The sequence below is a fragment of the Myripristis murdjan genome, chromosome 10, assembly GCF_902150065.1.
Source record: "Myripristis murdjan chromosome 10, fMyrMur1.1, whole genome shotgun sequence".
In the NCBI taxonomy this organism is placed as follows: domain Eukaryota; kingdom Metazoa; phylum Chordata; class Actinopteri; order Holocentriformes; family Holocentridae; genus Myripristis; species Myripristis murdjan.
The window spans coordinates 10,986,077-11,003,672 of NC_043989.1; the positions used below are offsets into that span (position 1 = coordinate 10,986,077).

A 17,596-nucleotide genomic window follows, 5' to 3' on the forward strand; every position below is an offset into this window, starting at 1 on the left:
AGCGAGTGGTAATATAGCTGGCAGGCACCACTAGCAGTTGATTTGATTAAAACAAACAAACAAACAAAAAAACAATTGTCAAAAAAGTTTTGATTTTCCTCTCTTGTTAGGCATTAATCCATTTTCCAGCATCTTTTTGATTTATGAATGGTCACACTTTAGCTATGTTTCTAAGGTGGGAAAATTATGTTTTTATCACCTTGTTAATGTGGGACTTGAGGTGTAGATCTGGATCTAATACAACACCATGATGTGTAACTTCAGATTTAATCCAGGGAGTAAATTTCTCAGATTATTAGGCAGGATTTCCTTTTTGTCCTCATTTAACTTTAACAAATTTTTGCACATTTATTTGTTTAATGGCAAAAGACAGGTAGCAATCCATGAACCATAATTTGACTCAGCAGCGATGTACGGTTGCATGTCATCCGCATAACCATGGAAACACATAATGTGCTCTTTAATGTCACTTTACATCTTTGATGTAGAGTGGCAGCAAATAGACCAAGGAAGCCCCTTTGTGCAACTCTAAAAGAGATTTCATGTTTCTCTGTCAATCTCCAAGACTTGATGTAAAACTCTCTCCCTTTGATGTGTAATTGTCATTTTATTCTGTATGAGCCAGATGATCAGAGCAAACAGGACAATTACCATCCTACTCCGTTCAAGTTCTGTTGTAACGCTTACCAAGTTGAATTATTCCCCCCATTGAGTTTGTATAATGCTTTGGTGCTACTTAAACCCATGATGACAAACACACAGTGGCTATGTTTTATGGGGGTTTATTTTCAACACACAAAAGTTACAGGACACAATAGTAAACTCTTGCTTTATGAAGTCCAAATCCCCTTAGCCTTTTCATCCCATCAACAAGGGACCCTTAAAAGTTCCCAGATAATATTCTCCTGGTTTCCACAAGAAATGGGCCGGTGACCATGAGGAAATTAAATCTGCCTGTTTCACAGTGCCAGATTCAACCTAGGGGTTCTCCGTAAAGAACAGGGCTCCGTGTCACTCACACTGCCAAACAATAACAACTCATCTAACTGCGTAATCGCTGTCCCTCAATACCATGATCAGAGCCGCTTTAACATCTTTTTCCCTAGCGAAGAGCTTTTTCTATCTCTTCTCTGGGGAATCTCATTTCAACAGGCGCTATTGCTCCTCTGTCAGGCACAGGAATCTCAGAATCTGTGATCTCGCCTTGACAGAGGCTGTGTTATGTTCATGAATATCTCAGGTAATGCAAGTCCGTCGGGCAAGGGTTAACTGGTTACAGAAATTGTGATGTTTAGTTAGTTTTAATAAAATAAAAAAAAAATACAAAAAGTATGAAAAGTTACAGTCACATATATGAAAGCATGTGTTGCTGTGATAATGAACACTGAAAATACATTAAAAACTTCTCACACAAATGAGGAATGATGGAAAGGCCGAGTTAAACATTCAGAGTAAATTATCAAACACTAAAGAATTATATTGCGTACAACGGAGACTGATGACTGCACGGCAGCTTCAGACAACTGGCAATCTATGATTACCATTTTAAAAAGTAATGCACAACATAAATGTTGCAGAAGAGGTGATGTAATGTTGCTATTCCATATTAATAGACAAAGAATGAACACCAGTCATCACATTTTCTATTTAGAGTAATATATACAGTAACTCAGGGATATAGCTGTGGGCAACCAATACTTTCATCACAGGCCTAGCACCTCATACTTCATTTTTATATTTTAAACAAGTATCATAATGCTGCGTAAGACAAGGAATGTGGTTCTGTAAAATGTAGGTTTGTTTGTCCGGGAATATCCTCTTTGATGTTCATGGTTTTTTGAAAATATACAATGAGATTTTAACAGTTTTCAAGGGGTCCTGACAGTCACTGAACACATAGATGGTAATTATTTCAAGTAAAAAACGTTTAAGATTGCAGTTTTTCCTGCACGTTTTTCTATGATAGCAATGATGCACATCGGGTTGCTCTTACTTAATCCATTTTGCATCCTCACGTGAAATGAGCTCGCTTTTCCAGGAGCAAGCAAACTGTACATTTGCAAAAGGGCATATAGCATACTCAACACATGCAATGATCCAAGATGATGTTTCAGCCTTACATTAACACTTGTCTCTGAAACTAAGAGTATTTAATGTCTATGTTCAGGTGACTGCTAACTACTACAGGTGATCCACAGTCCATCTCTGAAGGCAGTAAGACTGCATTGCACATGAAATGCTTACCATGCCGATACAGACAATAGCTAACTTAACGTCCAGTCATTCTCAAATGCTCCCACACAGAAATAACTGAGCTGTTTTGTTTTTCTCTAATGTCTGCATCTTTCCATCATAATACTTGTCATTTCCATGTAATTTTACACTTTTCATGTCTGTTGACACATTGTCTAATCAACTCAGGGATAGAACCGTACGGTGCACCCCATCACTTCATATTTCTGCCCCATGACTTTGCTCAACCTCATCTTCAAAATTTGGCACTTTGGAACGACCTCAGAGGTTCCTGTGTCAGCAAAAGTAGTTGTACCTTCTCCTCTTTTTGGAACCTGGGGTTTGGGATGATTAAGCACCACCACAGGTTGGTTTGGGCCTGGTCGTTTCACCAGCTGGTCCTCTTTCAATGGCAGTGGGTGAAAAACTGCACTGTCCATTAGACTGCCTGTGGGTACTTGAGTCTTTGCTTTGGAAGCCTTTTTTAGTTTCAGTCTTTTCTTGCTATGTCTCCATGAGCCTAACTGTATCCTTTTCAAAGTAACGGTTAGGAATCTTGAGGAGATATCCTGCTCATTTGCTGCCACATCTGAAACTCGTTGCACAGGGCTTTCAGTCACAGATGCATCTGCGCATGAGGCAATCCCAGCAGCTTCTTGCTCGTCTGTTGAGGGCTGGGATTTTGGAGTAACACTTTGATTGCACTTATTATTGTCTTTGGGAGTAGTACCATTTGTTTCTTCCTTGATCGTGACACAACTCCCAAGGAGTGTTTGTGAGTGCTTATCTGCTTCTTCAGTTTTCACAGTCTCTGCGGGTGCCAATAATTGGTTGTGGTTTGAAGAAACAGCTGTTGCGATCACCTGTGAGTGCCCTGATGTTGGCGTCTCCTCAGCGTGTCGTGTGATTACATCCGGTGTCTTGATAGGATCGGAAGTCATCTTGACAGAACAGTTATTTTTACTCATCACTATGCCACGCAAAGCCAATACCAGTGGTTGAATGGAGCCTTGGACATCCTCTGGTTGTTGGCTTAATGAAAAAACAGATGAGATGACAGGAAAACCCTCAGGTTCTGATGTGTCTCCTTCAAACGGCTTCTCATTGCACCTCCCTGACTGAGCCCAAGGGGAGGCCTTTGAGTCTGTGAGAGTAGAGCCTCCATCCTCCCTAGGTTGTTTGGTTAATGAGGAATCAACTGAAGTCCTGCATGCAGTGTCCAACAACAGACAGGATGGATCTGTAGTGGCATTAACCTTTCTGTCTAAAAGTGTTGAAGATGTCTCTTGGTTATGTGCAGCTAAGGGAACACTCAAGGAAATGCAGGCTGACATGAGACTCTGTTGATTCTGTCCCACTCTCTCTTCCTTTATGTTTGCAGTAGTGCTGTTCTTGGAGGTGATGTAACATGGTTCTTCTTTCACGGCCACTTGCAAATCTTGAGGAGCGCGTTTCACGTCATGCACCATTCGAGGTGGGATACTCTTGAGATGCTCTGGAAGCAAATTCTTTTTCTCATTCAGCGTTCTCTGGGATACACCCGTTCCCAAGTTTTCTGGATTCAGCATGTTTGTCAACGTATTGGTGGTCTTGGTGAGGACATTTGTGGGAGGTGCCACATGCACACTCACCATTTCTCTCTGAAGATTTTTGATTACACAATTTCCTTCTCTGGCTGGATTTTGCATGGTTTTGGACACTTTAGTGGGAACAACAGCTGGAGATTCCACATTGAGGTTCATCATTTCTTGTAATGTTCTTTTGATTCCACGTTTGTCTTTGCTTATTTGATTTGGGATGTTTCTAGCAACACTGACTGGAACTACAGGACGATGCACATTCGGACTCTTTATTTCACACTGTTTCCTGTTTACTGTACACACCCCCATATTTGGAGGCTTCACTGTATTTGGACTGTTTAATGCAGCTGCTGATGGCTTTCCTAGTGTTGTGTTTTGTGAGCCTGTGGTCCTGCTGTCTTTTATCACAGACCCATTTTCTTGTTGAGAGACAAGTCTCAGCTTTAGTTCCTTTGTCCCATTTACAGTTTTCACCTCAACAAGTTCAACCAAGCAGCCGGCAGGGATTGTCACTTCCTCTGGGAGTGAAACAGTGAGAGCCCTATTGTGCTGAATGAGTTCATGTAGAGGGGACAACAGTTCTGCAACTTTGGGGACACTGGTTGCATTTGTGTCAACTGCTTTACCCCTCTGTAGGTCTTCATCCAGTCTGACTTGAGGTGTAATGGTAGTTGGCACTCTGACCTTAACTGTTGGCCTCACTGGAGACACATCAGTAGTAAGCACTCTTGGTAAGACACTGGACACAGGGGCGTGTGTGTCGGGCTTACTGAGTCTTTGATCAACTGATTTGCCATGCAAACGCTCAATATGCTTCACAAGGCACTGCCTCCTCATGTACACCTGTCCACAGTAATGGCATTTGTATGGATACTTTGCAGTGTGCTGTTTTAGGTGAACATGTAATTCCGCTTCACTGTATGAGACATTGTTACAATAAAAACAGTAAAATCTTGTTCCCATGTGCTCCAGCATGTGCTTCTTGAACACTGTAGAGTCTGCAGAGACAAATCCACATTTCTCACAGTACATAACTTTTGAGGTGCTTAATAGGCAATCCAAACCTACATCTTTTTGTCCACCATTCAGAGAGGACGCCATTCTTTGATAGCTGACTGGCTTCATGTTAAGCGGTTAGCTCCAAAGGACCTCCAGCTGCTGTTATTTACTGAAGTAAATATCCGTTTCCATCTGATGTCCTGAGTTAATCCTTTAAAAGCGAGGCACAGGCCAGTGGACTGAGTGTTGGGCTTGCTTCACCCTATGGATAGAAAATGATAAAAAGTAGAAGGTAAGGAGTCAGCAAATTAAGATCAATTCATTGTTCTGCATCAAAATATTATGACAGCAGTGGTGCCCGTGTCACCAGCATCTAAAAGCTGGCTTTTTCTTGAAACAACCACTTGTCTGAGGTTGAAAAAAAATTACCAGAAATGTGGACACTTTACTAGACACAATTTTCTCCTACACAGTATGAAAATAATTGCAGAACTGCCTGAGCATGCTTGTGAAACATTGTCAAAACTTCATGACAGAACAGGTTTCACAATACAAAGCGGTTGGTCTTTGCTGCTGTTGCACACTTTGATGTGTGTCTGCCTCCTGTTGAACATTTTGTGCCAGCAACAAAATAATTTATTGGTTTGTTACTAATCACCACAGAACATTATTTGCTCCTCAGGGCTTGAACACTCAACAGTCACAACACTTACCATTATTGTCAAACTTATGACATTGCAGACAGGGACATGTATGTTATAGAGTCTTTGATCAACTGATTTACCATGCAAACGCTCAATGTGCTTCACAACACACTGCCTTTGTATGGATACTTTGCAGTGTGCTGTTTTAGGTGAACTTGTTACAATTGGCCGTATAGTTCAATGTTTCTTGCATTATCCAATGTATTACATAGTTCAGGGCAGCTTGGCTGCTAAGCAGAGGATAGACACAGCAGGAGCCAGATGTACTTTCTCTATCTTGTTATTTAGGTCTGTTGCATTAGATACACGCCCAGTCAACATTCACACACATAGCATCACACATTCCAGAAACAAGGCATGGACAGTGGTTGGCCTGTCCATGTCCAGGTAACTGGCCAATTATTCTCGGTTGCGTTTAAGTCCAACCTATGTACGGGGCAGGCCCAAGCCCAAGAACATAAATGTGTATCATTTCCTGATATCGACACTCATTCTGACTGAGATCCTGCGGGAGCTCTGTCACACTGAGACCAGCGCTGCCTTGCTTTATATGTGACCATAATAAATATTGCATCAGAAAATTGAAGACTGACTCCGGTCTGTTCTTGGGCTTTCAACAAAAGAATCGGGAGCTAACAAACTTAAACCTGTTTGAGGTTTTATTTTGACTTCCTGCGATATGTCAACACATCATTCTGGACAGCTGATAGCTAATGCCACAATATCTTGCAAATGATTTTCAAACATACACACAAACATTAGGTTTCTTCTTTATAATATTCTAACAGGTGTCTCAATTGGTGTGTCAACAAAAGCAGACAGCAGACGTGCCAATGCCGCCTCACTAATGCAAGTTGCTGAGCTGATGCCTCTTGTTCTGTAACTGACATAACAGCATGACTTAACATGTATATTGGTGATTTTTCAGCAGCTTGATTTGTAAACAACAATGTGATTGGTAAATTGGTTCCATTTACCTGACACTGACATAATGCACCAGCATTTGATGGGTGGTCGGGTGCCAGTTTCAGTGCGTCCTGCACACTGCTTATATGCTGTTTACATGCACCTTTTCAAAACTGTAAAGTCACATTATGGTTCTCAGATATGCACTAGTCTTCTTGGCCAGTTGGCAAAGAGAAGAAAACGTGGAGTCAGTCAAAGAGTGACAAGTTGAGGAGGATGGTGAACATGTTCATTTGGAAAACACCTCATCCCCAAATAATAAACACTGCTAGATATGGCAAGCATGCATACACACCCACTGTGCACATTGAGTGTGTGTGTGTGTGTGTGTGTGTGTGTGTATTGGAGGGGGGAGGGGGGGGGGGTCTTCCTGGAACACAGGTAGGCAAAAAATAAGCTGATGCTCTATGCCTTGGTAGCACGGAAGTCAGAGTCTTGACACTGACACCTGGCGTCGCGGCAGCCAATAAGCATAATGTACCTATGCAGAAACATAAAGGCTAACGCGCCTGAGACAAACTGCTGAGCAAAAACATAAACCCACAGGACACAACACTTGCACAAACACAACCCCGAGGACCCCTCCCCCTCTCCCTAACACACATCATGCACGATTTTTTTTTTTTTTTTTTTTGTCTTGCGGCGACGTGTTCACACAGCATTGATTGCAAAGTAAACAACAAAAAGCAGGTTAAATACACTGACTGTAATTAGCTCATCCACATTATCCATCCACTACATCGTGGACTCTTACTACTGAACATTAGGTGAAGGCCCTGCCTGACCAAAACAGGAAAGCAGGGGGGTCGCAAAGGCGAAGGCCCATATTTTACTGTTCACGTTTGCATCAGACAACAGAGTAAAATCCCAGATACAAACCTGCCGAACGGAGTGTTGTACATCAGCGTCTTGACAATTTACATTTTTCTCAATTGAATGAATGTGACAATTCTTGATGTAGACTCACAGACAACGCTTATTGACATGGCCAAGCGGAGCTATCCCGCTTTAGCTGCGTCAAGCCACATATGATTAGCCAACATAGACACGGAAGTTAGTTTATTTAGCCTTCAAAATAAACGCCTAATAATGTTAGTGTAAGAGTGTACAGGCACAATTGGTGTGTTTACAATTGCCGCTAGTATTGTCGCAAATATATATATATTTTTTTGCTTTCCTCCAGGTACGCCGTTTAACTCATAAAGATTGCGGTACATATTCTTCCAAAAGTATCTTATTTTGAAAGTGACATCCGGAAGCATATTTTTGCATTCCGTTAGCTTCTCAACTTTCAGCTCCTCCGGCGAATCGCACGTACGTGGATAGTATTCTAGCAGGAAAATAGCACAAACCTGTTGTCTTGGCTTTAAGTATTTACGTTGACATCAAACCAGCCTACGAAAAATACGTAAAGATTTTCATTGGCGCAGCCAGGGATAGCCACGCCCCGCACATGACAACTTCCAGCCACAATATCAATTTGATTCTCTTATATGCAATTTTATTCCAGAGGCAATATATTTATGTGATTGATAGAGACTTTGATTACGCTGCTATGCGACAGACGGCAGTTTCATAACACCGTAAATTAGGAATCGCTGTTAAATACATTGTGTCAGACACATTGACACAGGAAGTGGTTTAACGCTTTTGTATATGCCGTGATGAACGCAAACTCAAGGCCTGCCTCTCCTCAATGTGACCAGAGGGAGATGAAAAACGGGCAGGCACGCCGTGGATGCATCTGACTAAAATGATATTAACCAAATAGCCTCATATCATGCTGTTTGTAGGAATCTGCAGACTGCTCTCTGGCACCGTGTCGGTGTCCCGGGCGTTTCCGAGGTGAGTAACTAATCGGGTTTATGTGACAAATAGACGGCTGTGTTTACGCCATCCAACCCTGGTCCAGTTTATTATGAATATTTTCACGATGCCTTCACAATCTATGTTTCCTTGACTGCAGATGACACCGGTGCTTGTTGACGGTGCTCAGTGTTTGATACGCACTTTAATTCAGTTTTACAACACACACCTATCCTTTGGCCACCGTTAGTTTACCAAATTCTTGATTCACCAGATGCACTGATTAATGTCTGTTATTGTAACCTCATATACCAGAGCCCATGTCAGGGCCACCGTGACTATTGTGAAAACTGTTTCTGGGATTTACACACCATTGTTGCAATTCATAATGACACAGCAGTGGCTTTCACTTGACCCTCCCATGAGTCTGACACAAACGCGTGAGAGCTTCCTGGTTATGGTCTATTCGCAGACATACAGTTATTCGCCGCAGCATGGCCTCAGATTCAGCAACCCGGTTTGATTTTCTGGTGATCGGCGGCGGGTCGGGGGGTCTGGCCGGCGCTCGGAGGGCGGCTGAGCTCGGAGCGGCCACCGCAGTGATCGAGAGTCACAAACTCGGAGGTACCTGCGTGAGTAAAAAAAAAAAAAAAAACACCCAAGTTATCCTGGTTGATGCCAACGCACTGTCACAGTTAGCCTATTGTGTCACCTCTGCAACTCACATAGTGCTAGTTACCAGGTTCACTGCGAAGCCTCCGGACTCCTTTTGTGGAAAGGGTTTTTTTGTGCGCAATGTTGTAGTTTGTCGCGAGTTAAAAAAGCCACTGGCAGGGATCCAGGTGCACTGGCACGTACACTGAAAGCACAAAAGATAAGGGCCACTTGCTCTGCTCATGAAGTGCACAAATCAGGCGAATCAGTGGAAAAAAACCCACTTTTTTATTGTCCCATATTTAATCTCTACCAACCACAAAGGCGGAAATGTAATAAAGGAAGCTGACGAATTACAGAGGGATTTTCAAGCTTTGCGGCAGTTGAGATGGTTGTGCAACAGACCAGGGGTGCAACTCACTATGAGGGAGATGTTCATCATCTACTCCCAAGTTCAGTCTATTATCTCATGTTCAGTTAATCAGATGCAGTGACAGTGAGATTGCTGCAGATTTTTCTGACACGTGCAAAGCCACGCAAATTTGCCCAATTTCATTTGCGGTTTCAAGTAAGGAAATAAGTATATAACACCTCATGATAGTGCAAATGCAAACCACGTAATTAGGGATTTAGTTAAATGTAAATTGACCCATACCCAGTTCTAACCACATTTTAATTTGAGGAATCAACCTACCTGTGGAATGAAATTCATATTTTGCGCAGTAAGATAGGTGAAACTGTAAGGTGTGTGTGTGTGTGTGTGTGTGTGTGTGTGTGTGTGTGTGTGTGTGTGTGATGTTTTTCTGGAAATGTAAATGTGTTTTGGAAGTATCTGTGATTGTTTGATCATTAACAGTGACACTATAACAGAGCTGTAGTTTAGTAGGTGAATGTGTTTTGACCTTGCAGGGCTAGGCTTGAGATTCTGTTACCTATATAAGTGTATTATTGTCTGTTATTAATACTTGGTTGCTATTATTATTTGCTCAAGCTTGAACTGTTGTCTTTGTTACATTTGTTCTTGTCATTGTTTTCCTCTAGGTCAATGTTGGCTGTGTCCCTAAGAAGGTATTGTGTACTCCTCATTCCTCTTGTCGTCAGCAGCGTTTGAACTCAGCAGAGACAGAGGAGGCTGCTGAAGTGCTCGAAAACATCTCAGATGTCAGCTGAAATATCTTTACCCGTCTCTCACAGGTTATGTGGAATGCAGCGGTTCATGCTGAGTATCTCCACGATCATGCTGATTACGGCTTTGAGGCTGGTCATGCTCATTTCAGCTGGGAGTAAGTTTCCTATTTTCTTTTTTATGTTTCCCAAAAACAGTGAGCTGCTTTGTAAAGTTGTTCCTGGAACACACAATGCCACTTTCATGGTCTGTCATGTCTTTTTGTTGCTTAACTTCCGCCTACCCTACCCTCTCTATCTGTGTCGAGCAGTTGTACCAGTCCCTTTGTTAACCCAAGGTGATTGTAAATGATAGCACGGTGGAAGGAGTGGCCAAGACTAAAGGGCAACCTTCTAAAAGGGGACACTTATTTACTCATACAATTATTTTATAATTATTTTTTACAACATGGCATGTGTGATAATGCAACATTAAATTGCAACATATGCAAACATATTTTCTACTGTTAGGATTTTTGTCCAAACAGATGGAAAAATCCACCCTGTAAAAATATTTGTAAAAAGTTGTTGCAAAAGTTAGTGCAGTGTACCTTGCATTTCTGGGCCTAATCTGAGCCAAACATATTTTTTCCATATTCATAGCCCTATAGCATTTAAACTCATTTACACTTCCCTTTTCAGTCTGAATTGTGAAATCCATATTGAGCCTCTCTGGTGGCTTGAGTCTTAGCCACCAACTCCCAGTGTCGCCACACCTTGGAGTGTGCTGTTACTGTTTCATTGGCCACATACAGATTGCCCTGTATGTGATTAGCTGCTTTCACCTATACCTTTGTATTTATTCCTTCTGCCTCTTCACTATGTGTCTTAAATTTCTTGAGGAAGGCTGTCTGCTTAACATATCAGTTTTAACAATGGAGTGTGTTCCTCTAAGTCTTGCAAGTGTTACTGGAATCCTTTTGTTCCAAACATAAATCAGTCTCAGAGGAGGAAGAGATATCAGTTTCTCCTTAAACAGTAAACTTGGAAGACCAGAATGCAGTGCAGCCTCAAGAGTTGTTGCATTTTGATGATGGACGAGTCTCTTTCTGTCGTGTCACTATTGTTCTTTCCATATAATCCATAGCTAAATGCAACAAGTTCACACCCATTCTCTCAGAAGTCATTATTAGATATGAAGGAAATCATTAACTGAATCAGAAGCAGACGTGGCATTTTGAGGGAAGTTGGGTGCACCAAATACGTAAACTACAGCATTTCACCATGAAATATCTCCTCAACATCAAAGACTGACGGTATGTCAGTGCAAGAGTCTTGGAATGTGTGTCATTTCCTTTGTTTATGATGTTGGTGGGTGTTGTTTAAAATGCTGGAAATGCGTTGCTCGCTTGGATAACTTTGCCACAGTGTCTGCAGATCACTGTGGGCCTCCATGTGAACAGATGGTTGTTAGTTTGAATCTTTGCAACAACTGGGAGCAAATCTGGGCAGGGAGCTGCTCAGTGAGAAGAAGTTGAATGGTGCTGTTGTACTGGCAGGGCAGGGCAGGGCAGAGCTTTGCTTGAGGGCAGGGCAGAGCTTTGACAAAGAGCAGCAGACCTTCCTTCGGTAAATAAATCTTACCTTCCACTTTGTCCTGTGTTTTCAGAACTCTAAAAGCTAAAAGGGATGCCTATATCAGTCGGCTGAATCACATTTATCGCAGCAACCTTGACAAGGTAAGCCCTAATCTCAGTTATTTTTATTAGTTGAATGCATTGATTTTTTTTTTTTTTTACCCCACCCCACTTCTGGTCATAAATCAGCCCTAGAAATTATCAGATACACTGCCCTGCACTGCACAGTGTAGTCACTGTTCAAAATCCTTGTCGTTTGCAGGCAAATTAATTGGTTATGTTTTCTTATAGGCTAAAATAGAAACCATTCAAGGTCTTGCCAGATTCACAGATGACCCTGAGCCCACAGTGGAGGTCAATGGCAGGAAGTACACAGCGCCTCACATCCTCATTGCCACCGGAGGGCGCCCTTCTGTCTTGAGTGACAATGAAGTTCCAGGTAAGACCTACTTGGCATCTTCTTAGAGAAGTTAATCATCTTTAAGACTGGTTTTAAAACCAGTCTTAAAACCCATTTTTATTCATTGGCTTTTAACCCAGCATGAGACGTCACTTTGTTTTATTTGTTTATATCCTTTTTACAGTTTTATTGCTTTTACTTTTTGTTGTTTTATGATCATTTATGCACATTGATTTTAAATTCCAGCATCAGACGTTGCTTTGTTTTAATTTGTTTGATTGTTTTATTCTTTTTACTGTTTTTACTGTTTTGTTGTTTTAAGATTATTTATGTACATTGACTTTCAATTCAAGTATGAGACATTGCTCTGTTTTAATTTGTTTGATTGCTTTTATTCTTTCTACTTTTCCTACTGTTTTGTTGTTTTATTATCATTTGTGTACAGCACTTTGTTTCAGCTGTGGTTGTTTTAAAGTGCTACATAAATAAAGCTGAGTTGAGTTGAGTTGATCTAAATCTCTATCATACCACAAAGCTTGATAAAACAGCAGCTTCTCTAAATGTGGGAAGTTATACCATTTAATCTATACATCAAATGGGACTAACAAAGAAAAGTACACAAATAATATAAAATCTTTTTTTTTTTGCTGATAATTACAGGGGCAAGTCTGGGCATCACCAGTGATGGCTTTTTTGAACTTGAAAGCCTTCCAAGGTAAGCTTTTCACATCATCTGTCTTATGGTTATCGTATGTCTTGTGGCATATTGGTGCATGTAATTTAAGCTTTGTTCTCTCAACAGGCGTAGTGTCATTGTGGGTGCTGGGTATATTGCAGTGGAGATGGCAGGCATCCTTTCCACCCTGGGATCCAAAACATCCCTCATAATGCGACAGAATGGAGTAAGAAACATCATAGAGAATCACTTGGCCATCACTGATCACAAAATACTGCAGTGCAATTGCGTGCACTCATGTAAATAATGGGAATGTGTTTTCCATATTGTATCCTATTGTATTCCTGCTGTAGGTGTTGAGGAACTTTGACAACTTGATAAGCACAAACTGCACCAAAGAACTGCAAAACTCTGGGATAGACTTGTGGAAGAACTCTCAGGTGAAGTCGGTGCGTAAAACAGACACGGGTCTTGAGGTGACGATCGTCACCAAAGACCCAGAGAAGAAGAATGAGGAGGAGAAGCTCAGTACCATCCAGGAAGTGGACTGTCTCTTTTGGGCCATCGGCAGAGTACCCAACACTTCTGGACTGAACCTCAGCGAGTCGGTAATAATCAGTCCACTCTGTTTATGGAAGCTCTCTCAATAAAATTTAAACTAGACACTTAAATGTGCATTTATTCAACAATTTTGATTTTCATTTGATTTTCATGCTCAGTAATACATAATTGAGCTCATCATTCAAAATATGCAGATATCCCTGAAATATCATTCCAGTATTCCTAGCGCCACACAATGCAAATAGTTTGAGTTTGAATTTGAATGTTGATATGAACTCAAAATAATCAGTCCCTTGTCCCACAGTCTGAGAGTGTCACATCACAATGCAGTACAAGACCATATCAAATAACAATCTTTTTTGAAGAAACAAAGATATACCGAGCAACAAAATGTCAGAACACAGAGCAGGGACTGCTGCAGATTTGTTACTAACCTGGTTTGGAACTGGCACAATGCATTTTATCTCAGGTTTAAGAGTCAAGTTAAAGGACAAATTTGCTATTTTGTAACCTAGGTTCTATTTATCTTATTATCTGGCATCATCCTCAAATGTAGAGACCATCATTTAATCGGTGATATTGTTATGCTGCTACAGCAGCCAATGGGGCAATCGTAAATGGCTTTGAAAAACTTAGATAATGTTGCTTTTCCAAAACCAGGAAGATCAGTGTATAATTTTATTGATTTCACAATATTCTCCATACAAAAAGATATTGCAAACAGAACATTATGTCAATAGTTACGGGCTTAAACAGATAATATGTAGGCCTTTAAACCATGGATTAAAGCGGCATTAAACTTGTGAGTTACGTCAAAGCCCTTGTCCTTTCCTTCTATTTAAGTTACATCAACATTAACATGGGCTGTCAGATTGTCCATTAAACAGTATGACACAAAGTTAAATTTAATTTAATATGTACATCTTTTGAATCTCCTTTTTCATTTCTTACCTGTGATATATTGAAGAGTGTGACCTGTTAAATCAGCACTACCAAGCATCACATTGAAGGAAATATGGTATAGTTTGGTCTTGGGCTTAGTTAGGAGATTTTAGGAGACTACAAAACTGTGTGAAAGTTTCCACTGGGCTCACGGTTTTTCTTGCCCTGAATATCGTAGTATTTAATAATGGACTGCTTCTGAACCAACCTGTTTTTCTTGTGTGGTCTGTTGCTTTGTACATAGTGGATTTATATTAAGCACTGACTTTTTGTTTCTTTCTTGTTTGGCAGGGTGTTGACACAGATGAGAGAGGCCATATTATAGTGGATGAGTTCCAGAATACCAGCCGCCAAGGGGTCTACGCAGTAGGGGATGTTTGTGGCAAAGCCCTTCTCACACCTGGTAGGCTCTGGCACCTCACCTGCATTACAGACATTGTGTGAACTGCAGTGATAATTATATCAGCGTTCCACCAGTGTGGGTTTCAAAGGCTGGTACCAAAATTGTTTACTGGAGTAATGGAGAGCCTATGTTTTATGATGATGTTCAGTATCAATAAACTTTGCCAATTTCATGCAAAAAAAAATAAGGATTTGGTTCACCTCCAGATTTTTATTCTCAGCGAGGTGGTAAAGCTCAACAGCTCAGGGCAGCACTTGATACAAGAACTTTCCACTGAAATCCATAATAATAAAATTGTTTTAGTTAGGGCAGCTGCACCTTAAGCTAGGGTGTCCCACTGTATTAATTCAAAGAGAGGATATTCTTGGGATACATCAGGATATTCTTGGGATACATCAGGCCTTAAAATCAAGAATTCATTCACAAAAGTCATTTTAAAATTAAGAATTAATTTACAAACAAGCAAATATTAGACCAGATAGATTTATAAATGAATTAAATGTGACAATGGATGGGAGTTTTTGTTTCAAAACAGTGTAGTTCCAAAAGTGAGTTTTGAAAGCCAGAAATTGTGGCACCTAATAATGGCTCAGTTATAAGTAACCCTGTCATCCCCCTACAGATGGTAATTTTTACTATGGAGCAGTAAAAATCCTACTTATTGCCCCTTTAATTTGCAGAAATAAATGCATAGATTTGGATAGACTAAAGGGTGGGTAATTAGATTTCTTTGGACAAATTTATTGTATTCTGATGTGTCCTCTCTGTGTGTGGCAGTTGCCATTGCTGCAGGCAGAAAGCTGGCACACAGACTGTTTGAGGGCAAGAAGGACTCCAAGGTGGACTACTCCAACATTCCCACAGTGGTGTTCAGCCACCCACCCATCGGTACGGTGGGCCTCACGGAAGGTGAGTATGCCCTTACCAAAGATGTCAACAGGTGGGTAGTTCCCAAAAAAATCTTTTCCATGTTGGGAAGTGTCTGTATATCCTCGTTTGTCTGTTGTTGTTGTATAGATTCTGAAGAACCAACAGTGTGACATTTTCCAACATCCGTTGTTGTACCTCATGAAGATGATGATTTGCAAACACTTACCTCTGCTGTTTGTACTTATTGTAAGTTCTGGATGAGGGTGTCAGCTTAGCGTGTGCATTGCAAATGGAAATGCTGTATTAGTTTTTCTGACTAGGAAAGGAATGCTTAACTTTGTGTGTTACAGAGGAGGCGGTTAAAACCAGAGGAAAGGAGAGCGTGAAGACTTACAAGACCTCCTTCACTCCAATGTATCATGCCATCACAACCAGGAAGACTGAGTGCATCATGAAGCTGGTGTGTGTGGGCAAGGAGGAGAAGGTAGGAGTCATCTGTTTCTCAGTGCAGCCAATTCCTCTCAAGAACTTATATAATAGAACAGAATTCACTTTCTGAGGAGCCCACTTAATTTTAGTTGTACTTCATTACTGTTTTTGTTATTAAGGAACACATAACTTGGACTTCCAGTCTAAAAGATAACGAGGATGAAAATATCACCTGCTTGAAAATTTTTAACAGATCTACTACTTATATAGGAAGATGAGACCAGGCATAAGGCCCAACAAATTGTTTCTGATCCAACTCACCCGCTTACACAAGAGTTCACCTTGTTGCCCTCTGGGTGGTGCTAAGTGCCCTTTGAGCACATATCAAGTCCTTTGTATCAAATGCAGCTGTTTCACCAAAGTCTTAATTTTCTCCTTCACCAATTCTCTGATGCTCAGTATTATCAACTAGGTTTTGTGCTCTGCGGATATGAAAAGTACAAGCAGACAGCAGGTTATCGGAAAATGTGTACTCCAATAATTTAATAAATTAAATTACCAGTAAAGTAAATTACAACATTTTGTGACAAAGTAACTCCCAGAATGCTTTGAACCTAACAAATTGGAGATATAAGATAGTCTGCGGCTATCTAAAGGTGGAAGCTCTGATCATCTGGACAGTGCCATTATTTTTGACTCTTGCATGCAATGATTATCAAATTAATTGAATTGTCTCCTTTTCCCCAGGTGGTTGGCTTGCATATGCAGGGTGTGGGCTGTGATGAGATGCTGCAGGGCTTCGCTGTGGCCATAAACATGGGAGCTACCAAAGCCGATTTTGACAAGACTATTGCCATTCACCCCACCTCGTCTGAAGAGTTTGTGACGATGCGTTAATGCAAACGCCAGACTTCCCCTCGCTTCCCTATATCACCAGCAACTACAATCAGCATACCAGGGCAGAGTCACAGCTCCACAATAGTCTCGCAACAGCTTGATGACTTTCTTTACAAGACTATCTTTATACTTCCATTTTCTTTAAGTGACCTTATCTGTGCACAGCGTTTCATTATTTTTTCATGATCTAATTTCACCTAGATGGACCAAGACCAAGTTATGGCCCTCTTCAACTGTACTGTGGGTCTTATAAGCAGTGGGTATTGATTAAATATGCAACATTTCTTTTTAATGATTGTGAAATGGAAGTGATGGATCTACAGGTATTGTTGTCAAGTGATTGCATGGGAAAGACATGGGAAAGATCTCTCTCCTAGTGTATGTGTATGATTTGTTGATTGCCAGATGAGCATGGCACACTGCTGCTGCTGCCCGGATTTACTCCCAATGCGAGGTCACAATATATTTACTGTACTGTTATACAGATTCAATAATAAACCTGCAGTTTTTCTTAAGTGTTATGTATCAAAACCTGTCTCTTTATTCAGCAGTGAAACAATTTCACAGACATGTGACAGAAGTGGTCAGGCCATAGTTTTTTAAGCACATAATCGGCCACATAGAGCAATTTTCCCGGTCATATTTAAGCTGAAATGCCTCATAACTGCTTGGTTTCTAAGACCACTTTTTACAGTTTGCATGGATAGGGAACAAGATAAGCTATGTCTGGTTTCTA

General features: G+C 40.9%; 2 protein-coding genes across 5 annotated transcripts; one reads left to right on the plus strand and one right to left on the minus strand.

Moving 5' to 3' along the window:
* Positions 1-769: 769 nt before the first annotated feature.
* On the minus strand, positions 770-7,499 carry znf518b (zinc finger protein 518B). Its single transcript, XM_030061752.1, has 2 exons — positions 7,361-7,499; positions 770-5,073 (listed from the first exon to the last, which is right to left on the minus strand). The coding sequence occupies exon 2, from the start codon at positions 4,935-4,937 to the stop codon at positions 2,418-2,420; it is 2,520 nt and encodes an 839-aa protein (XP_029917612.1). The 5' UTR covers positions 4,938-5,073; positions 7,361-7,499; the 3' UTR covers positions 770-2,417.
* A 442-nt stretch (positions 7,500-7,941) lies between these two features.
* gsr (glutathione reductase) lies at positions 7,942-17,375 on the plus strand. Of its 4 annotated transcripts, XM_030061755.1 has the most exons (14): positions 7,948-8,326; positions 8,760-8,919; positions 9,983-10,009; positions 10,136-10,224; positions 11,715-11,784; positions 11,974-12,121; positions 12,743-12,797; positions 12,885-12,984; positions 13,112-13,360; positions 13,558-13,563; positions 14,553-14,664; positions 15,442-15,573; positions 15,885-16,018; positions 16,711-17,375. In XM_030061755.1, the coding sequence occupies exons 1-14, from the start codon at positions 8,262-8,264 to the stop codon at positions 16,858-16,860; spliced, it is 1,497 nt and encodes a 498-aa protein (XP_029917615.1). In that variant the 5' UTR covers positions 7,948-8,261; the 3' UTR covers positions 16,861-17,375. The 4 variants fall into 4 exon arrangements, 3 of the variants coding, with proteins under 3 accessions (XP_029917615.1, XP_029917613.1, XP_029917616.1); XR_003928826.1 differs by lacking the exons at positions 13,558-13,563; positions 16,711-17,375 and adding an exon at positions 15,682-15,780 and having other exon boundaries at positions 7,942-8,326; positions 13,112-13,366; positions 15,885-16,000; XM_030061753.1 differs by lacking the exon at positions 13,558-13,563 and having other exon boundaries at positions 7,951-8,326; positions 13,112-13,366.
* Positions 17,376-17,596: the final 221 nt, after the last annotated feature.

Bases quoted from the DNA above. Each gene is read 5' to 3' on its own strand.
- znf518b (XM_030061752.1), bottom strand. From the start codon at position 4,937: ATGAAGCCAGTCAGCTATCAAAGAATGGCGTCCTCTCTGAATGGTGGA.
- gsr (XM_030061755.1), top strand. From the start codon at position 8,262: ATGCTGTTTGTAGGAATCTGCAGACTGCTCTCTGGCACCGTGTCGGTG. The intron at 12,798-12,884 runs GTAAGCTTTTCA...TTCTCTCAACAG, and splicing joins GAACTTGAAAGCCTTCCAAG to GCGTAGTGTCATTGTGGGTG. The intron at 12,985-13,111 runs GTAAGAAACATC...TTCCTGCTGTAG, and splicing joins TCATAATGCGACAGAATGGA to GTGTTGAGGAACTTTGACAA.